This window comes from Triticum aestivum, chromosome 2B (assembly GCF_018294505.1).
Source record: "Triticum aestivum cultivar Chinese Spring chromosome 2B, IWGSC CS RefSeq v2.1, whole genome shotgun sequence".
NCBI classification, from domain to species: domain Eukaryota; kingdom Viridiplantae; phylum Streptophyta; class Magnoliopsida; order Poales; family Poaceae; genus Triticum; species Triticum aestivum.
Genome location: NC_057798.1, coordinates 190,982,319 through 191,001,937, shown reverse-complemented (window position 1 = coordinate 191,001,937; position 19,619 = coordinate 190,982,319). Strand labels below are relative to the sequence as shown.

Sequence of the window (19,619 nt, the reverse complement as noted above, 5' to 3'; positions counted from 1 at the left end):
GTTAGCATTTGGCATCTGGTCTAACGGACCGAGCACAGATGTCATGCTGACATCATGCTGAATGCAACATCAATCTACAGGCGGGCACATGTGGCACATACACGAGGAGGGGGGTAAGTTGAGGTAAAGCAAATGACTTGTGTCATAGTTTTACACTGTCAACTGTAAAGGTGGCCACATCCCTCTTACCTGCGCAGCACGTGTGAACTTACATTGTCACGCAGTAGGATGAACACACAGCCTAATCAACAGGCTAAACAGCCATTTTCCATCTCGATATACTCCTCCGTCCCAAAATAAGTGTCTCAACTTTGCACTAGCTCTAGTACAAATTTGTACTAAGCTCAAGACACTTATTTTGGGACGGAGGGAGTACAAGATAAAAACAGTAATCGATGGCCAGAAGCATCACCATGACCGTTCTCGTCTCAAAATAGCATGCAAAACCAAAGCAGAATAACCAAACACTTCTTCTTTACCTAATAACCTACCCCAGATGCATCATCAAGCTTTGGGTTTTCTCTAACAAAAAGCACCCGCCGGGCATTCATTATTTTTACCTTTGCCTCTCAAGATGTTCCGCGACGCTGTAAACTTACGCTGACCTGCCCGCATGACGGTCCTCCGACTCAGAGAAGTAGTCAGCACCCAGCAGGTCGTCTTGGCCGTTGTACTGCACCTTGCTAGCTCCAAGGACCTCAGCGCCGCCAAATTCTCCAGCATAGCTGCTGCCATTGCGGCTGCCAGTAAAGTTGCCGATGCTGCCAACATTTCCAGCAAAGTTGCCGCCGTTGTTGCCACCAGCAACGGCAGAATGCCCGCTGCTGAAACTGCCAGTGCTTCCACCCAAGACTGCATTGTCGCCAGCTCCGCTGTTATAGTTTCCGGCACCAAAGGTGTTGGGGGCATTGTACCCACCAGCGCTGTAGCCGCCGTTGTTGCCACCAGCAACAGCAGAATGCCCGCTGCTGAAACAGCCAGTGCTTCCGCCCAAGACTGCATTGTTGCCAGCTCCGCTGTTGTAGTTTCCTGCACCAAAGGTGTTGGGGGAATTGTACCCACCAGCGCTGTAGCCGCCGTTGTTGCCACCAGCAACAGCAGAATTCCCACTGCTGAAACTGCCGGTCTTCTCGCCGAAGACTACATTGCCGCCAGCTCCGCTGTTGAAGTTGCCGGCACCATAGGTGTTGGGGGAATTGTTCCCACCAGCACTGCCGTTGTTGCCACCAGCAACAGCAGGATGCCCACTGCTGAAACTGCCTGTCTTTTCACCGAGGACTGCATTGCCGCCAGCTCCGCTGTTGTAGTTGCCGGCACAATAGGCGTTGGGGGAATTGTTCCCACCAGCACTGCCGTTGTTGCCACCAGCAACAGCAGGATGCCCACTGCTGAAACTGCCGGTCTTTTCACCGAGGACTGCATTGCCGCCAGCTCCGCTGTTGTAGTTGCCCGCGCCATACGTGTTGGGGAAATTGTTCCCACCAGCGCTGCCGTTGTTGCCACCAGCAACAGCAGAATACCCACTGCTGAAACTGCTGGTCTTTTCACCGAGGACTGCATTGCCGCCAGCTCCGCTGTTGTAGTTGCCGGCACCATACGTGTTGGGGAAATTGTTCCCACCAGCAACAGCAGAATACCCACTACTGAAACTGCCTGCCTTTTCGCCGAAGACTGCATTGCCGCCAGCTCCGCTGTTGTAGTTGCCCGCGCCATAGGTGTTGGGGGAACTGTACCCACCAGCGCTGCCGTAGCTACCAGCACCTCCACCCGAATTGCTGGCATTATTGTAGCTTCCGCCACCGCCGCCGTAGCCACCAGCACGTCCACCCGAGTTGCTGGCATTATTGTAGCTTCCGCCACCGCCGCCGTAGCCACCAGCACTTCCACCTGAGTTGCTGGCATTATTGTAGCTTCCGCCACCGCCGCCGTAGCCACCAGCACTTCCACCCGAGTTGCTGGCATTATTGTAGCTTCCGCCACCGCCGCCGTAGCCACCAGCGCTTCCACCCGAGTTGCTGGCATTATTGTAGCTTCCGCCACCGCCGCCGTAGCCACCAGCGCTTCCACCCGAGTTGCTGGCATTATTGTAGCTTCCGCCACCGCCGCCGTAGCCACCAGCACTTCCACCCAAGTTGCTGGCATTATTGTAGCTTCCGCCACCGCCGCCGTAGCCACCAGCACTTCCACCCGAGTTGCTGGCATTATTGTAGATTCCGCCACCGCTGCCATAGCTACCAGCACTACCGCCCGAGTTGCTGGCATTATTGTAGCTTCCGCCACTGCCGCCATAGCCACCAGCACTTCCACCAGAGTTACTGACATTATTGTAGATTTCGCCACCACCGCCATAGCTACCAGCACTTCCGCCCGAAGTGCTGGCATTATTGTGGCTTCCATCACCGCCGCCATGGCCACCAGCAACAGCATTGTTGTTGATGCTAGAATACTCGCCACCACCTGCAGCACTACTGTAACCACCATATCCCGCATTACCATATCCACCACCACTGGCATGCCCTGCACTTCCATAATCAGCAGCATTGCCCGCATATCCACCACCACCACCACTTCCATATCCCATGCTGCCATATCCGCCACTTCCGTAACCACCACCATTGCCAGCATATCCACTGCCGCCGCTTCCAAATCCCGCGCCGCCATATCCGCCACTTCCGTAATTACCAGTGCCATATCCACCTCCACGTGTCCCACCAGCACGGTCACTGGCATAGTCTACCTTTATCATTCTTCCGTGAAGGTCCTAAAGCAGATGGATGCGTTACAAATTTGCAAAAGATAAACATAACAGTCAGCTTGGTAATGACAGGTATATCCATATTTTAGAAATGGTGCAACTTTAATCAAGGCAGAAAACAATCCCCAAGTTCCGATGATAGAACAACATTTCCGCAAGCATCAGAGCAGGTAAATTTTACAGCTCAGCAAGATATCCTAGACATAAATTAAGTCAAAATAATTCAAATATTTACGGGAACAGTTATCTCATGCAACGATATGCCAAAATTGAGAATAGTCTGCTACTCCCTAAACATGCATTCCCTGGTGTTCATCAGTTTATGAATCATGCGATCTATTAACATCTGGAATGATGCATCTAGGAAACAAGTGCCAACAGCTTCGGATTGTTGGAAGTTACAACAATGGATTAACAACAATATGCTTCTCAAAATGTCAAAGATCTGGAGCTCTAGCATATAATTGGGTCAATACTCATAGAGCTGATGTTTGTATGAACTATGAAGGTATATCATGAACTAAGGCAGGAAAAGGGAAGATGCTTGCCATTATCCTTGGCAGAACATAAATTGATGGGCGGCACAGTTTAATGGTCAGTGAATCATGCAAAATTCAGACATCTCCACTTTAGATCAAGACAATAATGCTAATTATATTGCATCATTGCGTTGATAAAACAGTTTGGCAGTTGCAGCGCATGACAAGTGTCATGTACAAGGCAGCAGACAAGAACAATGAATAGACAATAGGACAAGCTACTCCTGAAGCAAAAACATGCAACCTGAAATTTGGGACTATATTTGCAAAGTGGCGCAGAGGATAAAAACGAAACAATAGGCATGAATGTCATAGCATATCCGCAATAACACGTAGGGGATATCTGCAAAATCACCTTGCCATCCATAGCACTAATGGCAGCCGCGGCAGCTTCGGTGGATGCGTAAGTAACAAATCCAAAACCCTTTGACCTGCCAGACTCTCTGTCCATGATGATTCTAGCTGAACCCGATCCCAAAAGAAAGAAAGTGTTAACAACATGGCAAAAAATATATAGCCATTGTGTCATGCTAATTGGGAAAACAACCTTCAAGGACGTCCCCATAGCCAGAAAAGGCATCCCTCAGAGTTGGGTCATCTGTGGCATACGATAGTCCTGAAAGGAGGTAAAACAGACATGTAATTAGATAATTAGCCGGCCTCAATAATATGCACGGACCTTCGAATCAGAAGGAGCTAGAACAGTTTTCTCATATGAGCATACCTCCAACAAAAAGCTTGGAAGAAGACATGCACCTTACTGCCTGGAGCAGCGACGAATTCGAGGACCCCGAGGCCCTCCTCAGCACGATCCCCATCCTACTAGCAAAAGCCATCGCACAAGTCCCCTGCTACAGACCACGGGCACTGAAGAAAAGAAAAAAAACCTTGCATGAGACAGATTCACGGTTGCTAACGCAGAAGGATTAGCCCCGGATGGGGATCCAGCCGAACCCCCAAATTTTCTGAAATCAAACTGCTATTAGGAGGGCTATTGATGCGGGATCTCGGAAGCACTAATTCGTTTTGGATGCAGGAAATGGAACCCGAAATGCACGGCTGAGTGGTTCGGTTCGAATGTTCAGGGCAACGAAAAGGCGGGAGCGGGACGAGCAGCACTCCGAGCAAGGCCAGGGGTCCGTGATCCTTACCAGCGAGAGGAATCGCGTCCGAACCACGCCGCCGGCAAGAGGGGATTCGCGTCCGGACGACGCCGCCGGTTGCGAGTGAAAGGGATTTCAGTCGTAGCAGGGGCGATTTGGTGGGAGTGAAGGGAGCGGGTCTCGGCGGCGAGGGACTCCGGCCTCCGGGACGGCGGCTGCTCTCCTAACCTTCTAACCTTCTTGTTAAACCCTATCGGTGGGGTGTTTTTTTTTACAAGCTATCGGTGGGGTTTGTTCCTTGAACCCAGGGCCTCGATTTTTATTTTTCAAGAAATGGCAGGGATCCGAAGGTCCCAGAAGCCGGTGTTTACATCAATGCAAAGCGAACCCTGAAAAAACTAAAATTGCACACACATCCGCCCTTATGCACAAAGACCCTAGAGATGGGAACAAAGAACACGGTTGGGTAATGGGCCGATCCGGACCTGGCCTTTGACCGGGCCCCTATGGCCCGAGGGCCAATTTGAAAGGCCACAAGTCGATTTATATAAAGAGTTGTCAATGACCTCGTTGGTCCAATGGGTATCTCGGGTCGACCGAAATTCTTGCTTTACATTGCCTATGGACAAACAAGATGTCAAAATTATGCACGGTTTATTGAAATCTGACTAGCATAAGAATCAATGAGATTTCTAATACGTGGTTAATAGAAAAAAATCAAGTCGTCTGCTTGTGGCTTTGCACATGCACATCTTGCCAAAATATACAAAGACAATTCTATTGTTCATATACCGAGGGTTCATCAAAATTATAGGACAGGTTGTATCGCAAAATCGAGTCCTGCGACAACACAGGCGTGACGAAAATTGCACCTGCTGTGAGATATAAGACTGGCCGAGTGGGTCACCCGATGCCGGCCTATTGACCCAAATCTCGTTTGAGACCCACCCACATGACCCATTGGCCTCGAATTTTTGGGTCGGGCTAGTGACCCGATGAGCTGACTCGGCCCATTCCCATCCTGACCATCTCAGACACCACCCCAGCCAACTCTGGGAAAGGGGTTGAGGGCCTTAGAGCATCTCTAGTAGGCCCCGTATAATGCCCTGACCCGCAAAATAACCGCCAAAATACGGGTCTGTGCATAAAATGTTGCCCGACCAGACCCCAAACGCATCTGATCCGCAATTTTTTTAGGGGCGCTGTAAAATCCCATCCCAACCCGTGGAAACGCAGGTTTTCACCTCGCCCCAACGGTGCAACGTATCCTAGGAAAGCGATTGGCCAGAGGGACATTTCAGTCCCGCCCTTTCCCCACCCCTTCCGCCACCGCCCGCCATTGGTTCCGCACGTCTGACGCCGGCGATTCCAGCCAAATCTGCGGGCGGAATCACGCCGCGGGGGCGCCCCTACACTCTTCCACCGAGCCGCTTCACCGGCTCCTCAGATACGCCGATCCGAGCCGCCCCTAGTCACCGTCGCCGCCCGGGATCCACCGCCCCGAGCCGCCCCTAGTCACCGCCTCGAGATCCACCACCGCAGAGCCACCGCCCCGAGTACTTGACCTTGTGCTTGTGCCGAGCGGTATGCATAGTTGGTTAACGCGACATGCGTATTTGTGAATTTAGATGGAATTGAGCCCATGCCAGAAGTTTTTGCTCGAGGATTCGTCTGATTTAGACGACTCGGATGTTGAGACGTTGCTTGTCAACTATCGGCAGCATACATTGGTGATGGCCCTCGCCGTGAAGGGGCATGAAGATGAGAACCGAAAGAGACGGCGAGGATCGACCATCGGCCGTCTTTGCATTCCTCAAAATCGCCATCTCGGGTACGAGATGTTGATGCAAGACTACTTCGCGGACAATCCAACATATCTGTCGCACCTCTTCCGGAGAAGGTACCGAATGCGCCGATCCCTCTTGGTAAAAATAGTTCAAGCTTGCAAAGCCAATTGTCGGTATTTTACACAAAGAAGAAATGCAACGGGATTGAAGGGATTTAGTGCATATCAAAAAATCTCGGCAGCTATGCGGGTAATTGCATACGGCATTCCGGCTGACTATGCCGATGAGTACCTTCGCATTGGTGAAGATACTACAATTGAGTCAGTGAGTAGGCTTGCCAAAGTGATCATCCGTGTCTTTGGTTCTGAATATCTTCGGTCACCCAACAAGGAAGACAAAAAAATTGATGGCATCTAATGAGAGAAGAGGTTGGCTTGGCATGCTAGGTAGCATTGATTGCATGCAATGGGCGGATTTGTTCATTGAACCCCGGGGCCTCGATTTCGATTTTTATTTTTCAAGAAATGGCAGGGATCCGAAGATCCCAGAAGCCTTTACATCATTGCAAAGCGAACCCTGAAAAAAACTAAAATTGCACACGCGTCCGCCCTTATGCACAAAGGACCCTGGAGATGGGAACAAGAACACGGTTGGGTCAGGATGGGAATGGGCCGATCCGGACCTGGCCTTTGACCCGGCCCCTATGGCCTAGAGGCTAATTTGAGAGGCCACGGGTCGACCCATATAAAGAATTGTCAATGGTCTTGTTGGCCCAATTGGTATTTCGGGTCGACCTAAATTCTTGTTGTACATTGTCCTGTGAACAAACGAGATGTTGAAATTAGGCGTGGTTTTATTGAAATCTGACTAGTGTAAGAATCAATGCGATTTCTAATACGTGGTTAATAGAAAAAAAAATCAAGCCACCTGCCTGTGGTTTTGTAGCATCTTGCCAAAATATACAAAAACAATTCTGTTGTTGATATACCGAGCTTTCATTGAAAATTATATGACAGATTGCGTCGCAAAATAGGGTCCTACGTCAACGGCGCGACGAAAATTACAGTGATGCGAGATATAAGATTGACCGAGCAGATCACCCGGTGCCAGCTTGTTGACCAAGTCTAGTTTGAGACCCACCCACATGACCCATTGGCCTCAAATTTTTGGGTCGGGTTAGTGACCCGACGAGCTCTGCCCATTCCCATCTTGACCATCTCAGACACCACCCTAGCCGACTCCGGAAAAGGGGTTGAGGGCCTCAGTTCCACTCAAGAGTCGTGAGGAGGTTCAAATAGGATTTTAATAGTTTCTTGAAAAAAATATGATTTTATTTTTTTCAAAAGTTTGAAGGAAATGTTTTATGCACTAGAAGTGTACAAGTGAACATGTCTCAAAGTTGTAGGCTTGTAGCTAGGGCTGGAGAACAAATCAAGGCTTACGAGCTGCTGGAACCAAAGTGAATTCAATTCCACTCGATGCATTCAACTAGAGTGCTGAATTTTATTTTTGAAACATTCCTACCAATCAACTAGAGTTGACAACAAAGCAAGAGAAGTAGGTGCCTTTTATCTTTCATCAAATTGGAAACAGACATGTTATGACACAATTGTATGACAATGTAACTCAGCCATTTTGGATATATTTTTTTTGAAACGAAGGCAAAAGACCTGCCTCGTCCTAATTAAGCGGAAGAGAATTGTCCGGTTAATTAAAAAAAGGCGAAAATCAACACAAATTGTTGAGCAGCACACATAGAGTACCCCGCACACACCTTTTCAAGGAGAGTTTTTTTTTTAAGATCCATCGTCGGCACCATTTCTCCTCATGCAGGCGTCATCGCATAGAGATACATGCTTCATAAAACATGTACCCCACACATCGAAGGTTGGGTGTTTTAAGCATGGAAAATTTAGCCAGAAAAAACACTTGTGTGTACACCGTTAAAATATAATAATATATTATATTGGAGAATCCTCACCATTCTTTTTCTATCCCTTTATTAACAATATGTTTGACAGACATGATCTTGAATTTAAATCCTTTTTCAAACGTGTGTGGCAAAGTGCGTAACAGTACAGAGCAGTGAGCTCTGCAGCTTCTTCCACGGACTTCTTCTAGTATGAAGCAGTAGGTCTTTGCTGCGGCGCTTGTTTCATTTCATTGGCCTTGTGAATCCATTCGATGAATGAGCTCCGCAGCTTTTGGGGTGCGTGTGCAACCCAGAGATTGAGGAAGTCTATGACCACCTGTATCCACCTCTCGAGCTTCGGATCTCGGCGTCGCTGGATCGCCAACCTTCTTGTCCCAGCCTCTCCAATCCTCGTCGACGGCATCTTCACCAAGCTCGTCTTCTCAACCTGCAGGAATGCGGTGCCGTGCTTGGACTTCCAGAACATCTGGTACGCCGTGGCCTCGGGCCTCTTGTAGAGGCAATCTATCGCCTTGGGCAGCATCACCTCGTCCAGCTGCTCCAGGCTGATGTTTGTGTGCATGCCGCTCTGCTCCTCGCCGTCGATCACCTCGATCGCGGAGCTCTCGACCGCCGGCACCAGGTCCTCTGAAGATCCATGGGGGGAGAAGAGCAGCCCGAGTTTCAGGTGTGGCACGTCTTTCAGACAGCCCCTCTCGCCTTGGATAGCGCTCTTGCTTCTGTGCACGTTGTACTCGGACAGCGGGATGTGGCGCTGCAGGAACACCTCGATGACCGGCTCTAGAGAGACATCTGACGGTCTCGTTGTGCTGCTGGTGCGGGGCTGGAGCTCGTCGTGCTGGTGCTTGCAGCAGAGTGGGTTCGGACGGAACCATTGGGTCAGGCTGCTGTGGATGCTGTTCCAGTGATCCTGGTGGCTGGAGTCGAGGTACGGCACCCAGGAGAAGTCCTGCGTGGGCAGCCCGGCGAGCTCCTTCCTCGCCGACTCCGCCGTGGACCTGAAATGAGGGGTCACCAGCTGCAAGCACTTGATGGTGATCCCGACGACGTCCGTGCTCTCCGAGAGGCGCAGGATGGAGCCCAGGCACAGGTTCTTCTCCGGCGCCTCGTCGTCCTCGTACACGAACAGCATCTTGGCCTCCACCCCGCGGTCCTCGAAGCTGATGGGGCGGACGCAGAACAGGTGGTACTGGCTTCCCCGGACGAGCCTGTAACGTAGCTCTTGGCCGGCGAGGAGGCGCCCGATGAGAGGGTCGAAGAACATGTACCCGCGTGGCGTGCCGCCGAGCTCGACGAACCTCAGGAACTCGTTGGCGCCGTCGGCGAACCACTCGAACCTCCGGACAGATGCGCCGCCGCCGGTGTCACGGCGGAAGAAACCGGTCACGAACGACTTGGTGGCATGGGCCAGCCGCCTAGGGAAGGAGGAGCCCCTGACCGCCTCCTCCTCCTCCTCGTCTTCCACGGCGCGCTGCTTGCACTTGCGCAGCGCGGCGTCGCACTCCTGGGCCGCACGCTTCAGCTTGTGGCGCCAGCGGAGCAGCGACGCGTCGTTGATCTGCCACTTGCCGGATGTCTCGAGCGCCGCCTCCAGCTTGATGTGCGCCATCTCCAGCCTCTCCATCTGCTCGGTCCGCTCTGGTCTCTCTTCATGCCTGTCAATCAGACCAGATACGATCTGGTTTAATGTCTCCTCGACAACCGCGGAACTGACCATCTCCGCCATTGATTAGGAGTGCCTGATGACACTCAGAGACAGACAAGTAATCAGTAATGCAAGAGTAAAAGTTTCAGTGATCTGACGATACGGTTGAAGTGCACCGGGGTAGTGTCTGCCAGAGAGTGGCTCCATATATAGATAGAGAGAACCAGGGAAATTCACTGGAAATTAACAGGTGGAACTTGGAAGTGCTTCGTTTACCAAGACTACTTTGACAATGAATAGGAAGAAATGGGAATCATCCAGGTCTCTGTGCTGGTCATCAACATCGAATAAGTTTGTTATTATTACGGTATAAAATCAAAGAAAGAGCACACCGCCATGGATACGCTCAAGACAGAGTCAAACGTAGGTTTGGTGGTGAAGTGATCTTAAAGATGTGACACACATATGCACAAAGTCATGGTCCTGGACCTGGAACCGGGAAGAAATTTCTGGAATGAATGGACTTTGGTACTTTACAGTTGGTCAAGATTATTGGAACTAATTTCTCAAAAACTGATTATTGGAAATTGACAGGAAAAGGGATGTCGCTTTTTCGAACATTTCGAGGGGCCCTGATTTAATGTTCTAATTTTTGTACTGCATATTAGGTCTCCTTACAAATTAATATTAGGTTTCCTCACAAAATACGGATACTCTCTCCCATTTTTCCACTGCACATTAGGCCTCCATACAAATTAATATTCTTTGTTTTGTCAAAGACTTGTCCTAACGAAACCTAATATGCAGAGTAAAAAAAATGAACTACAATAAATATTCCGTGAAGGACCTGATCGATATTAATATAGATGAAAAAATCTATCTCGTGACTGTCAGAGCTCTCCAGAGAAGTATTTTTTTTATTATGCACCTCTTCTTTTGGACTCCGGTGAGATTGCTCGTTTGAGGAACAAAGTTGCCTTCTCTTTTGAAACATTTTTGTTTGAAAGGGAAGGTTTCCATGATTGGTGGCTCAAGAATAGTCTAACGAAATGAGAGGAGCAACTAATATTGAACATTGGTAGTTCAAGATATGTCATCTTAGGCAGTCTCTTTGGAGTTGGGTGAAGAATTTGAGTGGTGTTTTATAAGAGCGCCTGATGGGCATTGTTAACACTTAAGATGTCAAGGCCGAATTTTCACCCCTCTGCATGGAAGATCCAGATGGATGAGTTTTTGGCCAAACGTATGGGAGGGGGTTACAATGGTCTCAGCGTGCTAAGGTAAAGTCTGTTCAGGGGATGATAATACATAGTTTTTCCATTTTATTGCAAATGGAAAGCGTAGGAAAAAAAGATTTACCAACTCAACCAAGATGAATGTGCTATTGTTGGTTAGGATATGATTAAGGCATATATTGCAAAATATTATAAGCGTTTGTTTTGATATCCAAACTCCAATTTCATCATGATGGACGAGGAGGTGACTGGTGATATACCACAACTTTCTCCGGATGAAAATGCCAGTTTGACATCACATTTCTTAGAGAAGGAGATTTTCGACGCCATTTCTCAAATGGAAAGAAAGAAAGCTCTGGGATCAGATGGGTTCATTGCTAAATTCTACGGTAGGTGTTGGGAGATAACTAAAACCGGCTTTCTACCCATGTCCAAGGATCTTTTAAATGATGATTTACATTGTTTCACCCCAGTTTTGGGATAATCATTTTTCTTCCTAAGAAGGAAGAGGCAATTCCGATGGAACGGTTACGACCTATTTGCTTGCTGAACCTCAACTTCAAAATATTCACAAAAACTAAGTAATAATAGGCTCTTCACCATCGCTCATTCAGTGGTCCGCCCTACGCAAGCGACTTTCATGCCTGAACAAAATATTTTGGAGGGGATGGTCATCCTACATGAAACTATTTATTAGCTTCCAATGGAATTTTCTTCAATAAGCTCTCATATAAAAGGGTTCATCGTGGAATGAGATCAGCATGTTGAATCTTTTGTTTAGGATGGGAGCGTTGGGGTCAAGGTAAATTATGCTATTGATCATTATTTTGTAGACCTTGAAAGGTTTAACACATGGTGATCCTATGTCTCTGATAACCCACAAGTGTAGGGGATCACAACAGCTTTCGAGGGTAAAGTATTCAACCCAAATTTATTGATTCGACACAAGGGGAGCCAAAGAATATTCTTGAGTATTAGCAGTTGAGTTGTCAATTCAACCACACCTGGATAACTTAGTATCTGCAGCAAAGTATTTAGTAGCAAAGTAGTATGATAATAAAGGTAACAGTAGCAAAAGTAATGTTTTTGGGTTTTGTAGTGATTATAGCAATAGCAACGGAAAAGTAAATAAGTGAAGAACAATATGTGAAAAGCTCGTAGGCAATGGATCAGTGATGGATAATTATGCCGGATGCGATTCCTCATGTAATAGCTATAACATAGGGTGACATAGAACTAGCTCCAGTTCATCTATTTAATGTAGGCATGTATTCCGTAAATAGTCATACGTGCTTATGGAAAAGAACTTGCATGACATCTTTTGTCCTACCCTCCCGTGGCAGCGGGGTCCTAGCGGAAACTGGATATTAAGGCCTCCCTTTAATAGAGAACCGGAACAAAGCATTAGCACATAGTGAATACATGAACTCCTCAAACTATGGTCATCACCGAGAAGTATCCCGATTATTGTCAATTCGGGGTTGTCGGATCATAACACATAATAGGTGACTATAGACTTGCAAGATAGGATCAAGAACACACATATATTCATGAAAACATAATAGGTTCAGATCTGAAATCATGGCACTCGGGCCCTAGTGACAAGCATTAAGCATAGCAAAGTCATAGCAACATCAATCTCAGAACATAGTGGATACTAGGGATCAAACCCTAACAAAACTAACTTGATTACATGGTAAATCTCATCCAACACATCACCGTCCAGCAAGCCTACGATGGAATTACTCACGCACGGCGGTGAGCATCATGAAATTGGTGATGGAGGATGATTGATGATGACGACAGCGACGAATTGATGTCTACTACACAACCTTCTTCTTGTAGACGTTGTTGGGCCTGCAAGTGCACAGGTTTGTAGGACAGTAGAAAATTTCCCTCAAGTGGATGACCTAAGGTTTATCAATCCGTAGGAGGCATAGGATGAAGATGGTCTCTCTCAAACAACCCTGCAACCAAATAACAAAGAGTCTCTTGTGTCCCCAACACACCCAATACAATGGTAGATTGTATAGGCGCACTAGTTCGGCGAAGAGATGGTGATACAAGTGCAAAATGGATAGTAGATATAGGTTTTTGTAATCTGAAATAATAAAAACAGCAAGGTAACTAATGATAAAAGTGAGCGTAAACGATAATGCAGTGATAGGAAACAAGGCCTAGGGTTCATACTTTCACTAGTGCAAGTTCTCTCAACAATAATAACATAGATAGATCATATAACAACCCCTCAACATGCAACAAAGAGTCATTCCAAAGCCACTAATAACAGAGAACAAACATAGAGATTATGGTAGGGTACGAAACCACCTCAAAGTTATTCTTTCAGATCGATCTATTAAAGAGTTCGTACTAGAATAACACCTTAAGACACAAATCAACCAAAACCCTAATGTCACCTAGATACTCCATTGTCACTTCAAGTATCCGTGGGCATGATTATACGATATGCATCACACAATCTCAGATTCATCCAACCAACATAAAAGTACTTCAAAGAGTGCCCCAAAGTTTCTACCGGAGAGTCAAGAACGTGTGCCAACCCCTATGCATAGGTTCATGGGTGGAACCCGCAAGTTGGTCACCAAAACATACATCAAGAGGCACGTGAAATCCCATTGTCACCACAGATAAACATGGCAAGACATACATCAAGTGTTCTCATAAAAGACTCAATCTGATAAGATAACTTCAAAAGGGGAAACTCAATTCATCACAAGAGAGTAAAGGGGGAGAAACATCATAAGATCCAACTACAATAGCAAAGCTCGGGATACATCAAGATCGTGCCATAGAGGGAACACGAGAGAGAACACGAGAGAGAGATCAAACACATATCTACTGGTACATACCCTCAGCCCCGAGGGTGAACTACTCCCTCCTCGTCATGGATAGCGCCGGGATGATGAATATGGCCACCGGTGATGGGTTCCCCCTCCGGCAGGGTGCCGGAACGGGCTCCCGAGAGGTTTTTGGTGGCTACAGAGGCTTGCGGCGGCAGAACTCCCGATCTATCTTGATTTCTGATGGTTTTAGGGTACGTAGGTATATATAGGCGAAAGAAGTCGGTCGGGAGGTGCTCGAGGGGTCCACGAGATAGGGGGCCACGCCCTGTAGGGGGGGGCTATCTTATGGGCTCCTCGAGGACCTTCTGTCTTGGACTCCAAGTCTCCAGGATGATAATCTTCCAAAAAATCACGATGCCGAAGGTTTCATTCCGTTTGGACTCCGTTTGATATTCCTTTTCTTTGAAATACTGAAACAGGCAATAAAACAACAATATGGGCTGGGCCTCCGGTTAGTAGGTTAGTCCCAAAAATGATATAGATGTGTAAAATAAAGCCCATAAACATCCAAAAAGGGTAATATAATAGCATGGAACAATAAAAAATTATAGATACGTTGGAGACGTATCAAGCATCTCCAAGCTTAATTCCTGCTCGTCCTCGAGTAGGTAAATGATAAAAACAGAATTTTTGATGTGGAATGCCACCTAGCGTAATTCATAATGTAATTTTCTTTATTGTGGCATGAATGTTCAGATCCAAATGCATACAAAATAAAAGTTCATATTGACATAAGAAATAGTAATACTTCAAGCATACTAATCAAAGTAATCATGTCTTCTCAAAATAACATGGCTAAAGAAAGTTATCCCTACAAAATCATATAGTCTGCTGTTGCTCAATCTTCATCACACAAAGTATTTAATCATGTACAACCCCGATGACAAGCCAAGCAATTGTTTCATACTTTAGTAATCTCAAACTTTTTCAACTTTCACGCAATACATGAGCGTGAGCCATGGACATAGCACTATATGTGGAATAGAATGGTGGTTGTGGAGAAGACAAAAAGGAGAAGATAGTCTCACATCAACTAGGCATATCAACGGGCTATGGAGATGCCCATTAATAGATATCAATGTGAGTGAGTAGGGATTGCCATGCAACGGATGCACTAGAGCTATAAATATATGAAAGCTCAACAAAAGAAACTAAGTGGGGTGCATCCAAATTGCTTGCTCACGAAGACCTAGGGCACTTTTGAGGAAGCCCATCATTGAAATATACAAGCCAAGTTCTATAATGAAAAATTCCCACTAGTATATGAAAGTGACAACATATGAGACTCTCTAACATGAAGATCATGGTGCTATTTTGAAGCACAAGTGTGGAAAAAGAGATAGTAGCATTGTCCTTTGTCTCTTTTTCTCTCATTTTTTTCTTTTCTTGTTTTTTTTTCTTTTTTTCTTTTCTTTGGCCTTCTCTTTTTTTTGGCCTTTCTCTTTTTTTTGTAAAGTCCGAAGTCTCATCCCGAGTTGTGGGGGAATCATAGTCTTCATCATCCTTTCCTCACTAGGACAATGCTCTAATAATGAAGATCATCACACTTTTATGGATTTACAACTCAAAGCTAGAACAAGATATAACTCTATATGAATGCTTCCGGCGGTGTACCGGGATATGCAATGAATCAAGAGCAACATGTATGAAAATTATGAAGGTGGCCTTGCCACGAATACAATGTCAACTACATGATCATGCAAAAAGCAATATGACAAAAGTAATGTGTGTCATATGAACGGAACGGTGGAAAGTTGCATGGCAATATATCTCGGAATGGCTATGGAAATGCCATAATAGGTACGTATGGTGGCTGTTTTGAGGAAGGTAAAAGGTGGGTGAATGGTACCGGCGAAAGTTGCATGGTACAAGAGAGGCTAGCAATGGTGGAAGGGTGAAGGAGTGCGTATAATCCATGGACTCAACATTAATCAAAAGAACTCATATACTTGTTGCAAAAATTTAGAAGTCATCAAAAATCAAAGCACTACGCACGTGCTCCTAGGGGGATAGATTGGTAGGAAAATACCATCGCTCGTCCCCGACCGCCACTCATAAGGAAGACAATCAATAAATAAAATTGTGCTCCAACTTCATCACAAAGCGGTTCACCATACGTGCATGTTATGGGAATCACAAACTTCAACACAAGCATTCTTTAAATTCATAATCACCCAATTAGCATGACTTTAATATCACTACCTCCATATCTCAAAACAATTATCAAGCATCAAGTTGACCATAGCATCCAATCCACTTTCTATGATAGTTTTTATTATACCCGACTTGGATGCTCATCATTCTAGGACCAACTTTTAAGATCATAGCAAATACCATGCTGTTATAAAAGACTCTCAAAATAATATAAGTGAAGCATGAGAGACTAGCAATTTCTACAAAATATAACCACCGCCGTGCTCTAAAAGATATAAGTGATGCACTAGAGCAAATGACAAACTACTTCAAAAGATATAAGTGAAGATCAATGAGTAGCTAAATAATTATGTGACTATGCGAAGACTCCCTCTTATTTAAGAATTTCATATCTTGGTATTGTGTTCAAACAGCAAGCAAAACAAAATAAAATGACATTGCAAGGATAGCACAACTAATGTGAAGAAGCAAAAACTTAGGCTCAACCGATACTAACCGATAGTTGTTGAAGAAGAAAGGTGGGATGCCTAACGGGGCATCCCCAAGCTTAGATGCTTGAGACTTCTTGAAATATTATCTTGGGGTGCCTTGGGCATCCCCAAGCTTGAACTTTTGTGTCTCCTTAATTCCTCTCATATCATGGTTTCTCTTTTTATCAAAAGCTTAATCCACACCAAACTCAACAAGAACTCGTGAGATAGGTTAGTATAAACCAACGCAAAACCTTATCATTCTCTACTGTAACAAATCACTAAAATTATTATTCAACATTGAATACTAAATGCCTCTGCATATTTAATACTCCTATCCTCAAATAGAATCATTTAAACAAGCAAACATATGCAAACAATGCAACCATAACAGCAATCTGTCAAAACAGTACAGTCTGTAAAGAATGAAAGATTCATCATACTTCCCTAACTCCAAAAATTATGAAATAAAATTCCCAATGTAGTAAATTTATCAGAGATCATTATGTAAAACGTTTCAACATTATATCATTTTCTGACTTTTCTAGGGAATTTTTGCAACAGCGGTAAACTTTCTGTTTTCAAACAGCAACATGTATACTAGCAAAATAAGCAATGCAAAGGCTATCCTTGACTTTTTTATTGAAACTAAAGATGCAAAACATTATTCTAAATAACAGAAAGCAAATACTAACAAAAGAAAATGACGCACAAGCTTAGGATTTTGGCTATTTTTGAATATTATCTTGGGGTGCCTTAGGCATCCCCAATCTTAGGCTCTTTCCACTCCTTATTCCATAGTCCATCGAATCCTTACCCAAAACTTGAAAACTCCACAACACAAAACTCAACAGAAAACTCATAAGCTCCATTAGTATAAGAAAATAAAACCACCACTTAGGTACTGTAATGAACTCATTCTAAATTCATATTGGTGTAATATCTACTGTATTCCAACTTCTCTATGGTTCATACCCTCTGATACTACTCATAGATTCATCAAAATAAGCAAACAACACATAGAAAGCAGAATCTGTCAAAAACAAAACAGTCTGTAGTAATCTGTATCAAACGTATACTTATGGAACTACAAAAATTCTACCAAATTAGGAACTCCTATGCAATTTGCGTACCAATCCAGAGCAAAAAGAATCAGATCAGAAGCACGTTTATGTGAATTTTAACAAAACTAAATTAATGGGTGCAAAAGTTTCTGATTTTCAGCAGGATCAACACAACTATCACCGTAAGCTATCCTAAAGGTCTTACTTGGCACTTTATTGAAACAAAAGCTATAAAACATGATTAATACAGTAGCATAATCATGTGTACACACAAAAACAGTAAGGATAAATATTGGGTTGTCTCCCAACAAGTGCTTTTCTTTAATGCCTTTCTAGCTAGGCATGATGATGACAATGATGCTCACAAAAAACATAAGAATTGAAACATAACGGGATCATCATGAAGCATATGACTAGCACATTTAAGCCTAACCCACTTCCTATGCATAGGGATTTTGTGAGCAAATAACTTATGGGAACAATAATCAACAAGCATAGGAAGGTAAAACAAACATAGCTTCAAGATTTTCAACACATAGAGAGGAAACTTGACATTATTACAATTCCTACAAGCATATGTTCCTCCCTCATAATAATTTTCAGTGGCATCATAAATGAATTCAACAATATAACCAGCACCTAAAGCATTCTTTTCATGATCTACAAGCATAGAATTTTTACTACTCTCCACATAAGCAAAATTCTTCTCATTCGGAATAGTGGGAGTATCATAAGAGACTTGAACACTAAAAATTGTTTCCACATTAAAAGAGTAATGTTCAGAAAAAGGGTAATCATAATCATGGCAATGTTTATAAATATAATCATCACTACTTTTTATAGCATAAGTTTCATCACAATAATCATCATAAGTAGCAACTTCGTTCTCATCATAATCGATTGAAACCTCTTCCAAGATAGTGGAATCACTAAATAAAGTTGACACTCTTCCAAATCCACTTTCGTATTCATCACAATAAGATTCAACATCCTCCAAAATAGTGGGATCACTAATTCCTAAAGTTGACACTCTTACAAACCCACTTTCATCAATATAATCATCATAGGTAGGAGGCTTGCTATCATCAAAATAAATTTGCTCATCAAAGCTTGGGGGACAAAATTTATCATATTTATCAAACATAGCTTCCCCAAGCTTGTGGCTTTGCATATCATTAGCATCATGGATATTCAAGGAATTCATACTAACAACATTGCAATCATGCTCATCATACAAAGATCTAGTACCAAGCATTTTAATGCATTCTTCTTCTAGCACTTGAGCACAATTTTCCTTTCCATCATTCTCACGAAAGATATTAAAAAGATGAAGCGTATGAGACAAACTCAATTCCATTTTTTTGTAATTTTCTTTTATAAACTAAACTAGTGATAAAACAAGAAACAAAAAGATTCGATTGCAAGATCTAAAGATATACCTCCAAGCACTCACCTCCCCGGCAACGGCGCCAAAAAGAGCTTAGTTGACGGGGTGTGAGTGAGTGCCCTTTACCTAGCCTCCCCGGCAACAGCACCAGAAAAGAGCTTGATGTCTACTACACAACCCTCTTCTTGTAGACGTTGTTAGGCCTGCAAGTGCACAGGTTTGTAGGGCAGTAGCAAATTTCCCTCAACTGGATGACCTAAGGTTTATCAATCCGTAGGAGGCGTAGGATGAAGATGGTCTCTCTCAAACAACCCTGCAACCAAATAACAAAGAGTCTCTTGTGTCCCCAACACACCCAATACAATGTTAGATTGTATAGGTGCACTAGTTCGGCGAAGAGATGGTGATACAAGTGCAAAATGGATAGTAGTTATAGGTTTTTGTAATCTGAAATAATAAAAACAGCAAGGTAACTAATGATAAAAGTGAGCGTAAACGGTAATGCAATGATAGGAAACAAGGCCTAGGGTTCATACTTTCACTAGTGCAAGTTCTCTCAACAATAATAACATAGATAGATCATATAACAATCCCTCAACATGCAACAAAGAGTCACTCCAAAGCCACTAATAGCGGAGAACAAACATAGAGATTATGGTAGGGTATGAAACCACCTCAAAGTT

At 44.6% G+C, this 19,619-nt stretch overlaps 2 protein-coding genes across 3 annotated transcripts; both read right to left on the bottom strand.

Annotated features, from left to right (window-relative positions):
* Positions 1-382: 382 nt before the first annotated feature.
* On the bottom strand, positions 383-4,698 carry LOC123044283 (glycine-rich cell wall structural protein 1.8). 2 transcript variants are annotated; one of them, XM_044466988.1, is made up of 5 exons: positions 4,446-4,698; positions 4,019-4,161; positions 3,842-3,910; positions 3,650-3,756; positions 383-2,761 (listed from the first exon to the last, which is right to left on the bottom strand). In XM_044466988.1, exons 2-5 carry the CDS (start codon positions 4,128-4,130, stop codon positions 596-598), a joined length of 2,454 nt encoding a protein of 817 aa, XP_044322923.1. In that variant the 5' UTR covers positions 4,131-4,161; positions 4,446-4,698; the 3' UTR covers positions 383-595. The 2 variants fall into 2 exon arrangements, with proteins under 2 accessions (XP_044322923.1, XP_044322924.1); XM_044466989.1 differs by having other exon boundaries at positions 4,051-4,161.
* A 3,448-nt stretch (positions 4,699-8,146) lies between these two features.
* On the bottom strand, positions 8,147-9,927 carry LOC123041014 (uncharacterized). Its single transcript, XM_044463712.1, has one exon. The coding sequence runs from the start codon at positions 9,841-9,843 to the stop codon at positions 8,302-8,304; it is 1,542 nt and encodes a 513-aa protein (XP_044319647.1). The 5' UTR covers positions 9,844-9,927; the 3' UTR covers positions 8,147-8,301.
* Positions 9,928-19,619: the final 9,692 nt, after the last annotated feature.

Excerpts from the sequence above, each read along its gene's own strand:
- LOC123044283 (XM_044466988.1), bottom strand. The coding sequence starts at position 4,130 with ATGGCTTTTGCTAGTAGGATGGGGATCGTGCTGAGGAGGGCCTCGGGG. Across the intron at positions 3,757-3,841 it reads CTATGGGGACGTCCTTGAAG|CTAGAATCATCATGGACAGA; the intron begins GTTGTTTTCCCA and ends GATCGGGTTCAG. Across the intron at positions 2,762-3,649 it reads TTAGTGCTATGGATGGCAAG|GACCTTCACGGAAGAATGAT; the intron begins GTGATTTTGCAG and ends CATCTGCTTTAG.
- LOC123041014 (XM_044463712.1), bottom strand. The coding sequence starts at position 9,843 with ATGGCGGAGATGGTCAGTTCCGCGGTTGTCGAGGAGACATTAAACCAG.